Here is a 15,788-nt window from a genome sequence, read left to right on the forward strand (position 1 = left end):
ATTTGTCAGAGAAGTGATGTCATGGTAACAAAATGGCGATTGCCTTCAGACTTCCCCTTGGTTATCAGAAGAAGTATGGAGCCATCTCAGCTGAAGGCTGAGGTACTGACCTCAATAAATCGCCTGTCCTAGCAGTGACTTCTGTTGCTTTCCATTCTGCTCAGTATCTTGCCATCCTCACTGGCTCCATCAGTTTTGTGAGGTTTTCCTCCAGCACGTTGACATCCAGCACTCCGATCCAGCGCCTACTGACAACACTACGAAAGGCCTTAACCGGAGGATGCAGTCTTTTGAAGGGTTTGTTTGTTTGTAGGCCCTAGTCTTTTGAAGCATCTGTTTGTGAGGTGGCAAGGGATGTCTTTGCTGGGCTCATCAAACCCTTGAAGTCATTACCATATTTCAAAGAGGATGTACAAACTCTGCAAATAAGAGCGCTCAAGAATTTTAGAACTTGTGAAGGTGTTCTGCAAACCTCAGCTAGAAGATCCTACAACTGTGTTCAGCCTTTTAACGGTGCCAGGGGGTTCCTGCTATTACGTCGGGCTACATCGTGTCCTGCTGAATTTTGACACAGAAGGCTTAAAGCAGATACTTTATGTTATCTGCAGTTCATTCAGTGCTTTCTGGTGCCTGACTTGGACTGAAAACAGTATTCTGCCACTTGGAACATTCCTAGTCTGCCAAATGGGAGACTTTATTTGATGCCAAATAGACCTCTTAATTTTGCAGTCAATATTTTGCTGTGATTCTTGACAGAGCTGTTGCTACCAATTTCATGATTTTTCAGTGAGCACTGTAGGCAGAACACTGATCTCCTTATACACACTAATGAACTTTAATATAACAGGGATGCCTCTCATTAATTAGTTAGCATAGCTATTGGAGAACTAAAAAGGCAATGATGCTATTTTATTGCTTGAAAATATAAAAGGCAATGAAATGGCAACAATAGTTTTGCTGTGGTATAGTGTTTTCAGAAATACCAACACCACTATACAAGAATTGGAAGTTCCTGCAATCATGCTAACAAGATCTGTGTTTGATGATAACTACATTCAACACATTTCTGATCCTGCAGAAGGCGTCACAGTAATTTATAGTACGAAATGAAAAAAAATTTATAAATGCATTTCTGCAAAAACGTACTCAGAATCAACTTTATTTATAGCTCACACCTTTTTTTGCTAAAAATGCATAGTCATTACATATACAGTAGTCAGCATCCAAAAGTGTACAAAGAGTAAATTTTCAAACCCTCCCAACAGGACCAAACAAAACTCACACTTTTTGTTCGTTGCATGCACAGACCCTTAAATGTGACACCTCTTACTAAAGCATGCTTGATTCTCTAGCAGACAGAATTGACTTGCTATAAACTGTTTCTCTACACTATTAACCCCAGCTGCAACCGCAAATCCTAAGGCATCCACATGAAACAGTGAAGCCCTACTTCAGAATCCTCCATATTCCGAGTATGGCCCAGGAAGCGATTGCCCTGAAAGCAGAAGTCTGCTGGTGGTGTTTCCTTACAGAGGACTCTGAGCAAAAGCCTGCTTCCCTTGTCTTGGTCATGGATTTATTACTGAATTCATCAGTGGAATGAAGCAGCATCTGCCTAAGCAAAGTTGTGAAAATAATTTAGCTTTATTCCACACCCAGCTCCAAGTCGCTAAATGTCTAGAATGGACGTCTGTGTCTTTCAGTGCGTGACGCTTCCTCGGCATCTTGCATCTCATCTGAGGAGAACAGGGCGCAGTCTCAGCTGCAACCCGGGTGTTGGTTGCGCAGCCCTGACTTACAGGTCTCTAACAGAAGCTAGGAATATACTTGGATGGGGCGGGTTTCTAATGGTGGAGGCTTTGACTTAATGAACCACTCAAATCCTGGGATGTCTTTGTTGTCTTTTTTTTTTTCCTTTTTTGTCTCCACTACTGCTGTCAGTTAGAAAAGCTCTTAAAAACATTGTCCTCTACTCAGTGGTACCGTTTATACCAGTCGTTCCAGGAGAAGGGCAGAGTGGGTTAGCAGGGTGATTAGTCAGGGCTCCACGGCAGAGTATATATATGCGATAAGAAGATCCAAGTTCAATTTTCGCTCAGGAATAGCACTGGCTCCATGTTGTTGGTTTTGGACAACGGGAGGGCACAAGAGAGTTGTTTGTCTGATCAATGTAATTTTACATTCCCAAATGATTACACATGTTTATTTAAAAGCTTCATTTATTTAAGGTCTTTTTGCTCTGATAAGAAGTAGCTTGAAGTACGCTGAAATTCCCAATGGCAATTGAGACATAATCCTAGTCTTACAGACACTGAGGGGAAATCTTGTTCCCTTGTTTCACAGTATCTGGACTACAGTCCGTGGCTAAATGAACAATGAAGCCTGATGTCAGCATTAAAATACCCCTCGGTACAAGTCACTGGTGAGAACTGCTGAAGAGTACGTAACTCGTGTGTGTTTTCTCTTTACTCCTGACCCTTAAGCATTTAGTCAGCCTGTTCACTCCTGCAGAAGTCTTGATTGCCCCCCGCCTGAAGCCAGTGGAAATTTTGCTGTCAGCTCCAAAGGACAGAGGATGTGAACCTCCGAGGAGTATGGCAATGACGAGGGTTTGTCCGAAGAGTTTGTGATCTAGAACGTCATGTTCCTCTCCCTGTGAGATGAGGAGCTACGGAATAATATAACATTCTCTCTGCCGGACGTCAGTAGTACTTCTTCTTAGCACCTAGGAGGGTCTTTGCATTTTTAAGTGCTTTACAAACATTAGCTAGTCTTCAGAGCAACCCTGCGAGGTAGGTAAGGTGTATTCTCCCCATCTTACAGATGTGGAAGCTGAGACACAGAGGGTCAAATTCAACCCTGGTACAATTCCAGTGTTTTACATGAATTAAATTCATTCAAAATTAACACAGTTTAAACAACTTGCCCTAGATTACAGAACAAGTAGTGGCAAAGCAGAGAAAAGAACGCAGGAGTGCCTGACTCCTCAGCTTGTTGCTGGCCACTTGGTCATTTTTACCCTCACAGGCAATGAAAAACAGTATAATCTGGGCAATTACTACAAGTATGGTTTGCTTCTGTAAGGCATGTGGATGGTAATCAACAGAGTTAAGTGCAATAATACTTTATGAATGTGCTGCCTCAGAGAGTTTACTTAAACATAAAGTAAAACTTTCATACTGTCATTTTCTGCAGGGGCACCGTTGACAAAAACCCAACATAGTAGCTGGATTCAGCAAATAAATAATAAGCACAACACTTGGACAACGAAGCAAAACTATAATTTTAGCAAAATCCAATGTGTTTCTACTTTTATCTGCTAAATTTCTAGAAGTGCAGCATGCAGATGAAACCTTTCCCTTTGTTTCCAGACTGCAGACTCTAGTCTGGCTAACGAAGCAGCTCAGAGCCGCACAGATATCCTGGATAGCAGCATGCAAATGAATACACTGTGGAAGAATAAACAGTGTCTCACTGCAGAATACGAGATAATTACTGCAGGCCAGGTATATCAGTCTTACGGGAAGATGAGCGTGAAGCTTCCGAGCTGCTCGAAGTGCCCAGAAGCCAGGCTTACTGGGCACGTGCCCACGGGTGGGCTGCAGTTCTAGGCACACGCGGATTGCAAGGGGGAGTGTCCGTGCCCCCGACGCGCCGGGAACCGGCCCCATCAGCCACCAGCTCGCACTGGCACAGCTATGTCAGTCCCAAGGTCAGAGTCGGCCAAAGACAGAAAGACACATAGGCATTTTCAGGCCACCCCCTTGTGCTCCAGTCCTGACCTCATCGCCCATCCCCACACAGATTCTGCCACAAAAGCCCTGAAAAGCCTTTCTGGTTTGCAGGAGGAGCTGTGGAGTCCACTGCGTAGACCTTATGGCAGGTACCCAGGCAATAAACACATTCTGATAGGTACTTATGCAGAAAAGTTTGTTTTCTAGGATGTCCTTATGCACTCAGTCTGCAGGTTAGACCTGTCTAAGCTCTGGACATGCTTACGGATGTCCAGCCATGTGTGCTTTCACACCAAAAAGAGATCCCGCTCCCTTACAAGCCACACAAATGCTGACATTCGCTTCTACACGAGCAAATTTGAGCACTATAATTATAGATGTCTTGTTCCACTTTTAACCTCTTTAACTCTGTTTTGTTCTGTCTGTATTTATGGAGACTGGCTATCAGACATGGCAAATGGAGCAATTATCTACACCCATGTCCTCCACCGAATAAACACAGACACTCAGGTAGCATTTCCCTAGATATTCTCCATGCTTATTGTCACTTTTTAATTTCTAGCCACATTTTAAACAAACAGACAAACGAACAAACATACATTAATTAGAAGTCTTGAAATCTGATCACATCTCCCTGCACCCATTCACTCCCGATTCATACAGCCTGCTTACAGTGGCTCAGAGAGCAGTACTTGCAACCAGCATTTACAAATAATTCCACAAAGTGCTAGGGCCCGTACACGTGCCTCAACATTTTGCCAACAGAAACTTTTAAATGAAGCAATATTCGTAATATCAGAGCCAGGTATCAAATCTGCAGCATGACCGGGGCTCACCGGCAACTCTTCAACCAGCAGTAAGATTCCAGTAAAATTACAGTTGGTTGCAATCCAACCTTTATACCGTTATCTGTCGTTGAGATATATATAGACAACCCTGTGTGGCCTAACTGCAAAGATCAAATGTATTTTTACAAGTTAGCAGCAGCCTTTTTTGACATTGCCTCTTGAGATGTCCTCTACATTGTGACTGACAAGCACAAATATAATTCATTATACAGCATGCTTAAAAAAGCTTTTTTTTTTTTTTTTATGTTCGGCTTTTACTGTTGCTTGTTTCCAAGCTGTCTTCTAGTGCTGAGATTTGCTGTCCCCAGGCTTTTTGATTTCTTTCTTATGTTTTAATTGCTGGTTGGACATGCTAGTGGCATTTCCCAGGCAAACCCTTTCTACATAATTAGTTTTGAAACTTGGATGAGTCACTGGGCTCTAACTACCATGCCTCTATTATTTTAACTTGAATACAGCACATCTCAAGGATTTTGGCCTCTCTTTGCAGTTGTGGAAATTCATAGGATGACATTGTTGCAGGTCTTGATCCATTTGTTTCTATTGTGGGTTTCCAGAGTTTTTTCACAACATAAAGCACATTTCAAAGCATGGCAGTGTTGTGAGCCAGCCTCCTCTCCCAGTGGTGCAGATCATTTTCTGCTTTATTGGCAGCTGAATAAAGCAATGCCGTATTTATGACAAAAGTTAATGAAAATATGTAAAATTCAAAACACTTAATGTAGTTTTCATTTTCTTTTAATGCAGGTTGGCAAATGAAAACAGAACACAGCCAGCCACCCAGGGCCACGCTGGTTTTTATGGCCCGTCAGTGATAACTCAAGAGGCCACAGTCTGGGAACTGCCATTTCAGAAAGTTCTAGCCAATCTCTTTAAGAGACCACATGTGACCCTGCCACAAATTTTATACTAGCAGAATTGTGACCGGCAAAGAATACATATTTTTGTTAGGCCATTCTCATCGTGCACTGAGAATCTAAAAGATCCAAACCATGACAGCTAAAACAGATTGAGATAAGAGATGAAATGAAGTGGTTATAATTTTCTTTTCGCTTATACACTTTCATAGGGAAATTTTCACATAGCTGCCATTGGTACAGGACATGTCAGTTATTGGCTTCTGCGATGATTCTGACCCATATTAAGGATTTGACCTCATAATCCCTAGCTATAGTCCTTCCTATACTCCGGTCGTAAACAAAGGGGGCTTTGTCTTATAGAAGACTATGGGACTGGACTCAAAACCTCTTCTTGGGGTTCGGGTGCCATGTCCGTGAAAATGGGAAAGATCCAAGCAGAAATGTATTTCCACGATAGGGGTAAAGAGGCTGAGTGAAAGAGCCACGGCGCTGTTGTGCAGTGTGACACCAGCGTTTCCTAAGGGCGTACCACCCTCCTTTTAGGAAATGGGGTACACGAGCAGTTTCTCACCTGAACTTCAAGTTGTGACCCCTTTGTGTGATATTATTGCATAATTGTTACTTGTTCTGTCAGACAAAATCAAAACGCATCTGTTTAAAATCTGCACGTAGTTTACAAAAATGTCTCTTTATACAGAAAGTTCAAGCTATAGTTGGCTGTTTGTTGTGTGAGAAGGATAATACCTGGGTTGCTGTGAAAAGACACAGCTTTGGAAAATACCTCATAATTCTTGTCTTTGAAACCCTCCCCCCTCAAGCTTCTGAAAGAGGACTTCAAAACACCCAGCTACAGCCACAACTAACAAAAATTGGTAAAGGTGGGGAGTGATGAGAAAGAGCCAGTATCCAGTACTTGTAGAGCCAGATTTCAGGTCCTGAACTCAGATGCAGCAGTACCTTGTTCTGCCACTAATTTTAGGATGGTGAATCTGACAGAGTGCTCTAATTAAAGAGCAGAAGAAACCCGTTCCATGTGATTCTTTAAAAGATCCAGAATGAGATCTCATGCATCAGTTGCTCTCTTTACACCCACGGAACTCCCACCGAGCCTGGCAGGGGCTTATAGAAAGTCTGGCATCTGACTTTGGCTCTGAAGGGCTGATTTGGGGGTGATTTACTAAGGAAGATAAAGGGGCCCCTTAGCAACCCCCTTGACGCGACAGATGTTCCTGACGCGCGGGGGGAAGAGCCAGGCCATTATGCAGCGCCGTTCTTCTCCCCCCGCTCCAGACTAGTTTGACCCCTTTCTGGTTCAGTTATTTTACATATCCCTCTGTTTTATTTTAGTATCCAAGAGGCTACACCAACCACTCCCTGCTTGCCTTATTAAGTCTCTCCATCAACTGGTAATTCTGTAATAATTCACAGCTGTTTTTCCTCTGTTAACTCTATTGTTCCCTGGCTGAAAAGGCTGCAAGACCTTAAAAACTACAGATAGCTATCGATTTGTTTGCATTTAAAATCCAGTATGTGGCTGCAAAGGCCTGTTACAGTATCACAGAGGAGGATAAATGTCAGTGCATAATCCGCTAGGAAATTTCACATAGGAGTTGATTCAAAGTCTATAAGTAATCATTGCACAAGTGTCTTCAGGTGTGTATATATACACACACATATATCTGTAGCTATTAAATAGATAGCTAGATATATAAATATATGTATGTATATACAGAGCTAGTTTAAACCTAATTGTTACGAAATTAGTAAGTGGCATTCACAGTTCATGCATTCTTCCTAGTAGCAGAGCTAAATTATTTCAGCTTATACTCTAAGCAGCAACATACCAGTAAGCGTTCGCTTGCTTCCCCTGGTAACCTAGTAGTTTAAAGAGCACGAGCAGTTCCGCCATGGTCACTTTCCCTCGCAGCCGCCCTGTGAAAGGGACCTGGCTCCTTCACAGGTGCGTTTCCCCCAGGTTTCACAGCATCTTCAGGGCATGGTGGAGCCAGCCTGAGGGTTGCCAGCCTGAAGGTCATCGGCCCGAGGGTCTCCAGCCTGAGAGTCACTGGTACGATGGTCGCTGTCGCGAGGGCGTTCAGCCCGGCTAGTCCTGCTTGCAGAGGTCTGCGACGTTGAGGAACCTCCTGACGACCGCGGCCAAGCAGAGCATCAGGAGCAGCATGTACCCCACGGTGCCCAGGTAGGTGGGGGCGGCCAGGGGTGCCTTGAGGAACTCGGCCAGCCCGTCCTCCACGTAGTGCACCTGGTCGTAGATGCTGAGGAAGGTGAAGATGTGGAAGAGCTGGTGGCTGTGCCCCACGATGTCGAAGAGCCCCGGCTGGATCCGCTCGGGGATCTTGCTGACGTTGAAGAAGGCGGCCACCAGCAGCCAGCAGTAGCGCCGGTAGAAGTAGACGAAGAGCGTGGGGTTGCGGGTGCGGAGGTCGAAGAGGAGGCTCTCCAGCATGATGGGGCAGGCCATGCTCAGCGGCATGGCGAAGACGAAGGTGCGCACGGCGAAGGGGTAGGCGCAGCAGGCCGCGCGGCTGCGGCAGCAGGCGGCCGTGCAGCCCACGGCCAGCGCCAGCGCCACGGGCAGCACCAGGGCGCGGTAGGCCGCGATGGGCAGGCTGCAGTCCAGCTGCCAGCCCAGCCGCTGCTGCACGTAGAGGCTCATGGCGCCGGCATCCAGCAGGCTCAGCCCTGGCAGCAGGTAGTAGGAGTAGGCCACGGTGCTGGCAAAGCCGTAGTAGCTGATGGAGGCGTAGTCCAGGTAGAAGAAGGCGGCGCGGAGGCGCGGGGAGAGGCAGCTGAAGAGGTGGGCCGTGCAGCTCATGGCGAAGGTGAGCAGCACCCCCGAGGCGTAGCACCAGAGGGGCAGCAGGGCCGGGTGGTGGAAGGGCACGTCCCCGGCGCCCCGCAGCAGCAGCAGCCGCCCGAAGCGGCTGAGGAAGAGCAGCAGCGGGATGAAGTGGGTCCAGAAGTTGAGGGTCTCGTTGGTGGGCTGCAGCACCGAGGCCAGGCACTCCTGCGCCGAGCAGTGCAGCCGCCGGTAGCCCGAGAGGATGAAGCACTCCACGAAGTCCTCGGGCACCTCGTCCCAGCGCAGCAGGGCGGCGGGGCGAGCGGCCGGTGCCGCCTCCTCCTTGTCCCCCTCGCCCGCCGGCATGCCGCCGGGCCCCCCGGCCGACCCCGGCCCCGGCCCGCCGCCCCCCGCCGCCGCGCCCCGCCGCCGCCGCCCGGGCGAGGCGGAGCCGCTGCTCCCGCGGCCGCCGGCGGAGCAGCCGCTGCGGCTCTGCGCTTCCCCGCCGCGCCCGGCAGCATCGCTCATTGCGGCGGGGGCAGTGGCGGCACCGCCGCGCCTCCTCCCGCCCCGCCGCCCGGCATCGCGGTAACTGGAAACCGGCGGCGCGTCCAGGGCTCCCGGGGAGCGGGGAGAGACGCCCCCGCCGCCCCGGGTAGGGTTTCCCGGGGAGGGAGGCGCTGGACGCCCGAGCCGCCGTTAATGATTGATGCGGCCGCGGCGGGGGGGCGGGCCGGGAGAGCCCCGCGGCGAGGCGTGCGGCCGGGCCCGGCCAGCGCAGCTCCGCACGGCCCCGCTCCGCCGGGAGCCCGCCCGGGGCCGCTGCAGGGGGCCGGCCGAGCGGCCCCACGCCGCTTGGTGCGGGGCCCTTCCCGCGAGGGCGTGGAAACCACCGGGGGGGCGTCGGCACCGGCTGCCGGCGGGGGCAGAGCCGCCGAGGGGAGGGTGATCCCCCCCCGTGGGGGTGCGGGACGATCCCCAGTCGGCGGGGCGCGACGGAGCGGGGCAGGGGAGGCCGGACAGCGGGGCGGATTTCTGCCGTGTGCCCTCCGGGGAGGCTGCCCGGTGCCCGCCGCGCCGACCCCCGGGGCACCCACCGCGTCCCCGAGCAGGGCGGCGGGGGGCGGGTGGACACCTCCCGCAACGGGCTGGCTGCAGCCGCCCCGCGGGGATCCTGAGGTGAGCCCCGCATTCATCGGCGGTGCGGTGACGCCAGCGGCGCCGTTACATAACCGGGATGCAAAAACGGCGGGAGCAGTGCGGGAGGGGCGTTCGTGTCCCGCACCGCCTCGGCGGGCAGCGGCCGGCCGTGCCCGGTTCGTCTGTGTTGGGGGGGTCCGACCCGTCCGCTAGCGTGCTCTGGGCTGTCGCGTGCCCGCACTGCGCGGTGATGTCCAGGTACGGGTGTACAGCCGTGCGGTGTCGGCGAGGTCCGGTGGAGTTAGGACACTCTGCCCAAAGGTTTTTATAAAAATCTGCTATTCAGTCACAACAACGTGCAAAATCTTCTGAGCAAGGAGGCGATCAGAAATACGGTTTTAAAAATTGGCACCAAGGAAGCAGTAAAAACGTGTTGCCGAAAGCGATTTTCAATGCATTTTTCACTGGAGTAAAAATACTGATTTTACGGAACTGCTGAAAGTCGGGCGGGCTGGTGACACCGCTGATCATCTCTGTAGAAACCACACCGGAGTCCTGCCAGGAAAATCAACACAACTGAGCAGTGCTGAAAAGCCAAGGGGAGGAGTAAAATACTAAACTGAGAGACCTGCATTTTAGGTGCAGACCCAAGGCGCTCTGCTGCCAGTGCGTGTTGGAGGGGGTGCCTGGCGGCGTGCGGGGACTCACCCCCAGCCGCTCCCCGGGGAGCGACGGACAGAGGGCTCTGCGTAACCCGCCCGCGGCGGGCCTCAGCTGCACCAGCAGCGAGCAAGTGGGGCCCCACTCGCCGTGGGCTCTGCCCTGGGTGATTTAGGGAGCGGAAAGGCTCTTTGGGACTGAATGAAAAGTGCTCGGGCTCTGGGCGAGGTCAGGCTCCTCACGGGGCTGCTCGGCGCTGAAGAGGCCGCCCCAGAGAAGAGCCGGGCCGGAGGCTGGACCATTTGCTGCATCCCTGTAGATGTGCCTGGTGGTGAGGGGGCTGTTAGCTAGAAGATATCTCCTCCTCTGCCCTGCTCCCACCACCCCACCCCACCCCACCCCACCCCACCCCACACGATCTGGTGATCGTTTCTCCCAGTCCCTTCCATTTACGGTGGTGAGTGCCATCACAGGCCCTAGGGAAGAGGACCGAAGTGACCGTGATCTTCAGCCTCCCTTGTCAAGGTTAGATAAGGAGAGGTGGTTGACTGGGAGCAATCTGGTTTTCGACCTGCGCTGAAGAGCCTGCTGGAAGGCCACCAGCAGCTGTTGCAACAGATGGTGTCTGAAGAACAACAGCATCGGCCGCCGACTGGGAACTGCTGGCCTCACAGTGGCAGTGGGGCTCCTTCGACACGTTCTGACTTTCCTACATCCTCCAGACTGTCCGGGGTGCGGGAGGCGTTCAGCCCTCTTGCCTTGGGGAGTACTGGGGTATCGCCCGGCTTCCTGGGAGAGACACCCACTGGGTTTGTGTTTTTACAGGGGTCAGCCCAGGCTGGGAGGAGCAGGTGGGGTTTGCTTGTGGTCCAAGACTGACCCAGTCCAGGTGGCCACCGGACTGTGGGTACCGGTGCAGATACGTGCTAACGCTGCAGAGAAGGTAAATGTCTGGAAATTTCTCCCTACTATTGATGTCTTCCTGTAATATTTTAAGATGTCTTAAAATCATGTTTAGGAGGCTAGGGGCTTTCTGTATTGCAGAGCAGAGAACCACCTGAGAGACTTGTACACGTCGGCTCTTCTGGAGGAAGCACAGGCCCAAGGTTTGCTCTGTCCCTGGTGGGTTTACCTGTTAACACTGTGCTACAGATAAACACAAGCAGTGTGAAATAAATATAAATTTTCTTTTCTCTGCCTCTGTGCAGGGATCCAGCTTTGGCTCGTCCCAGGTGCTCTGCTGATGCCACACATGCGTAATGTGGGTCTCCTTGTCTGGCCAGAAAGTGCCAGGGAGATCTCGGAGCTTCTAGAGTTCACAGTTCACATCCCTGCCAAGTGACAGTGATGTAGCTTTAGCAGCCACACGAATGAAACTGGTTACTGGTGATCTGGTTCTTTTGCTTTTTTCCGAGGCTGCCTCCTCACAGGGGAGAATGGTCTCCGGAGACAGACTGGGCTTTCAGAAAGACAACGGCATACATCTTGCATGGAGTTAATTACTCTGTTCCCAAGCTAGCTGTGGAGTAGTGTACTGGGAACCTTACAATTTAAAGCACTTACAACCTCAAAATAGCCTCTTATTCATACGTAGTCCATCCAGGTTAGTATTACATGACCATTATGTGGTAGGCAAGGGAAAATCAGGGCATTTGGAGGTCACAGAGAGGAGTCCACGTAATGTAGTGCCTGAAGAGGCCTCTGCATTTCTCTAACCAGAGTTTATATTTAGAAGGGCATGGTCAGCATATACCAGGGTTTCTACTAGCATGTGTAGAATTTTCTGCAGGCTTTCTCTCCAAATAACCTTTGAGAAGACTCTTAAAACACTGATGAAAGCACCGCCTAATGAGGTAAGTAATGGAAGAAATTTTTAATCAGTGCTGGCTGAAGACTCAAAGATGTGCTAAAATACCAAATGTGAGTTTGTTTCTATATTACACTTTTGTTTTATTCATTGTTGAAGCCCTTTCACAAGATATTATTTTGCCTGAAATATCGAAAGCCCTATAAGATATTCTGAATTACTTCAACCCTCCCCAGTGAAATTATGCCTTTCGGTTGGGGGGGGAGGGAGGAAGCTAATTTCATCTTTTGCACTCTACCATACTCAGCACACCAGGGAAGAGGTGGTACTTAGCCTTCCTGTCATCCATTGCCTTTCTGAGCGAGTAAAAAATGAACTTCAATCAACCACTAGAGGGAAAGTCCTCTTGTGAACAAGCCATGGTGGTGGTCGGGAGATTTAAGCTGCTTTTGAAGATACAGCTTCAGCCTCACCCAGTTCAACCCACTCACACTGGCAAACGTCGATCTTAAGAGCTCTTGCTTGACATAATCCTTTACCACAGAATTCTGTCTCTCTCTTTAATTCCTTTTTCCTTCCTATATTTTCACCTTCCAGACAGATTTTACCTATTCCTTTCTTAATAAGAAGTTTTGTCTGAGTAAAAACATTTCACCTGTTTGTTTTGCTCTGGATTTTTACCCTTCTTCACTAAAACCTCTTTAGTAAACCCCGTTCTGACATCTTCCGTGGAACCCCACTGACCATAAGTGAGGGCAGAATTTGGCTCTATTTGTTTAGAAAGAGTAGATGTTAGAGAGGCTTCAGCCTCATCTAACTTTTGTCTAATGTAGCTCACGCTTGCAGTTTCTCTGGGAGAACATCTTAACAGCTACACAGACATACAGACATGGTCCTTTTGTTCTATGTGATTTTTGGTTTTATCTTTTCTCAAGTGTGTATCAATCTTGTGAAAATAATGTCTTGATAGGTAACTGGCTACTGCAGCGATTACAATCTTTTGTAATAATCGAGTAGGCACAGCGCTGTGGTCTAATATCAAAGAGATTAACTTGCCTTTAGAGATTCTACCCCACTATCTCTTTCAGACTGGATAGACAGGAATCCTTGCATCATTTTCTCCTTTTTGAGCAACTAATTGGGGACAATTACGCTTTATAAAAAACATTACTTAATAAAGAAAAGTGAAAGTGATACTTGTATTTTAAAGCCTCCCTTGGAGGTGAGAAAAGCTAGAGATGGTAAAGGGAGTAACAACAACCGACACCACCATGGCTGCATAGCAATGTTCATTTTAACCTCTCTTTCACTAGGAGCTTCTAATTTTGTGTCCTCTTTACCTTTATGTTGAGTATTTTCAGGTTTGTGCTCTTTTGAAAGATTAGGGGTAGAACTTGTGTTTTTCTGGACAGCAGCAAAGCTGACGGTAAGTATTGCAGTCAAATTACTTTCATTGTGATGAAGAATAGCTTCTTGGGTGTATGCACATTTCATGTATGTTTTCTGTGGTCAGAAGCCACCACTGTCCAACCTACCAAGGGCTCACAGCAAGAGCAAAGTACAACTTGTCCACTGAACCCTCACTTACAAAGTGCATGGCTGAGAAACTGTTTTTGTTTGTATGTGCCGAGTGAGAGTGTTTTCCAGAGCACAAATTGCTACCCACTGTTAGTAAGCTGAAAGCAGGGACTCTTGGTAGGCACAAAGGAGAGATGGCTGTTGCGCTCATCTTGAACTTCCATGCTTTTAAACAGCGGATAAATTTGCGCATCTGGATCCCAGCCAGGTAGCCTAATTCCCTCTGACAAGAAGCTGTAGGAGAACTTCTGGAATGAAGCCTTCATTTGCTACTCGCGCTAATGCCTGGAAAATACACCGCAAATTACCGACCTTCCTCAGCCAGACAGTACAGCTCAGACATTGCCCCTGTGACCGGTCTGCGTAATGGGCCTCATGCTTAAGAAGTCCCGGGGGGACAAAGTACCCAGGTTCCCCGAGAAGACACGTGCTCCAGGAGAGCAGCGGGGTCCTGGAAGGGAAGGGGCTGCTGGATGGCAGGACTGGAGCAGGACTTGCAGCTGAGAGCAGGTAGGGCACAAGCACCGAGAGATGGAGCAACACAGAGACGGCTCCAGCCAGGGGTGAGGAGACAGAGCAGCAGCAACAAGCCCCGGCTGCGGGAAACCTCAGAGCCAAACCGCCCTCTCCCAGCCACCCTCTCTGGCTCTCACTGTGCTTCTGGGGGTCCCTGCTAAAGCATCTTGGCTCAGCCCGGGCTATCCGTGCTCCAGCCGCGTGCTGCCTGCCTCTCACCTCACCTCTGGCCCGCTCTCCCCCCGTGCTGCACACCCATGGCTTCCTAGCAACCCACGAGCACGTGGGCGAGTGTGCATCCAGCGATTTTGAGAATCCTTGCTGAGCGGCTTTCAGTCTCAGAGGTGGGAGGAGATGGAGGGTGGAATACGGGAAAAGCTGCTGGCGGACTGCTGCCTAAGCAATGGGGAAATGGCACGCACAGGCTGTGGCTTCAGGGATCCCCGAGCCACTACCGAGCGCGTGAAATGACTCACAGAGTTACGAACCTGTGCACCCAGCAGCCACCCTTCTGCCCTGCTCCTGATCCGCCCGCCTCGTGCCCTCAAACACGCTTCCTTCACTACAGGGCAGGGAACTTCCACAGCACCCTGAATCCTTCCCCTGTCCCTCCCTCCCACCCGCCTTTGCAAAAGGGCTGCCGCAGTCCAGCGGTGCGCTGGCCCGGGGTGAGAGCAAAGCAGGGATGTCCTCTGCAAGGGGGCAAAAACCAGCCAGAAAGACAAGGGTAATGCACCGCAGCATGTGGTTTACTTAATGTAGCTGTTAATTATTCATGATAATTCACGATTTTCCCTAGTATATTGCCTAATGATATCTGTCATTGTAACAACAGTTAATAAACAACTCCTAGGTCTGCATGCAACCAGACCTACTGCATTACAATGAAAAATGTCTAATATTTCCTTTTTAATAGTATTATTAGCCTACCCTTTCCAGCATTAATTCTCCACAGATTTCTGCATTTCACTGTTTCCTTTCCTTCCCTCTCTCCTCCCTCCCCTTCCTCTCCCATTAAGCCCAAGACATGACGTGTTGTCATTCACTGACTGTCCACCAGTGCTACTGTACTGTTGCAACGTGTTATAAATAGCACAGATTCCGGAGTACAGTTCATTCTGAAAAATTATCTTTAGAGATGACCTTTGAAACTCTAACTATACCCTTCCTGTTTTTCACAGCATGCTTTGGATCATGATGCTCTTAATTTGGTGCAGTTTATTAATTACAAAAGAGCGTAGAGGCTGAGCAGTAAGCAGAGGATTTAAACAATGAGGTGGATAATTAAAAAGGATTAATGAGGTGGATTAAATAAAGGGATTGAGGCCAAATGGAGCACACATTTTCTAAACATTAACGGCCCCAAAACTCTAGCATCCAAGGGCACATTCCTCCTTCCAGCTAGATGTTTGCTTTTTATCCAGACGTGTCCATCTTTTTTTCCCACCAGGTTCATTAATGCAGTCCCAGGAGAGCTGAGCAGCATCTAACGTCTCCTCCTGTGGCCCCAAGTGCCCCTTCGATCCAGCACAAGTTCCCCAGCTGGTTCGCTTCCAGCTCAGTGCTGCACGTGTTTCCACTACCATGTTAAAAAAATCCAGAAGCAGGTCAGAGATGACACTAATCCTGTGCCTCTGCAAGCTGGTGTAGTGGTTCTCAAGAAAACAGTGAGAAAGATGGGGGAAGAGAAGGACTTGACTTGGATTCTGAAGCAGTAAGATCCTGCCTAATCCATCTCTAAAGCTCCTTGGCCAACATCATCCCTTCCTGCAGAAGGGCTCCCTTATGGGCACGTTGGGAGCTCAACAAATCCTAACAAGACTGATGGAATTGTCCCCAAAT

The 15,788-nt window shown here is 49.4% G+C and overlaps 1 protein-coding gene and 1 long non-coding RNA gene across 3 annotated transcripts; one reads left to right on the top strand and one right to left on the bottom strand.

Moving 5' to 3' along the window:
• Window positions 1-1,129: 1,129 nt before the first annotated feature.
• PAQR9 (progestin and adipoQ receptor family member 9) lies at window positions 1,130-9,000 on the bottom strand. The gene has a single exon (XM_075418012.1). The coding sequence runs from the start codon at window positions 8,771-8,773 to the stop codon at window positions 7,547-7,549; it is 1,227 nt and encodes a 408-aa protein (XP_075274127.1). The 5' UTR covers window positions 8,774-9,000; the 3' UTR covers window positions 1,130-7,546.
• A 259-nt stretch (window positions 9,001-9,259) lies between these two features.
• On the top strand, window positions 9,260-14,555 carry LOC142361118 (uncharacterized). 2 transcript variants are annotated; one of them, XR_012763639.1, is made up of 3 exons: window positions 9,260-9,424; window positions 10,871-10,988; window positions 11,072-14,555. It is a non-coding gene; the product is annotated as an uncharacterized LOC142361118 (long non-coding RNA). The 2 variants fall into 2 exon arrangements; XR_012763638.1 differs by having other exon boundaries at window positions 11,090-14,555.
• Window positions 14,556-15,788: the final 1,233 nt, after the last annotated feature.

The sequence above is a fragment of the Opisthocomus hoazin genome, chromosome 4 (genome assembly GCF_030867145.1).
Source record: "Opisthocomus hoazin isolate bOpiHoa1 chromosome 4, bOpiHoa1.hap1, whole genome shotgun sequence".
Taxonomy (NCBI): Eukaryota; Metazoa; Chordata; class Aves; order Opisthocomiformes; family Opisthocomidae; genus Opisthocomus; species Opisthocomus hoazin.

Excerpts from the sequence above, each read along its gene's own strand:
- PAQR9 (XM_075418012.1), bottom strand. The coding sequence starts at position 8,773 with ATGAGCGATGCTGCCGGGCGCGGCGGGGAAGCGCAGAGCCGCAGCGGC.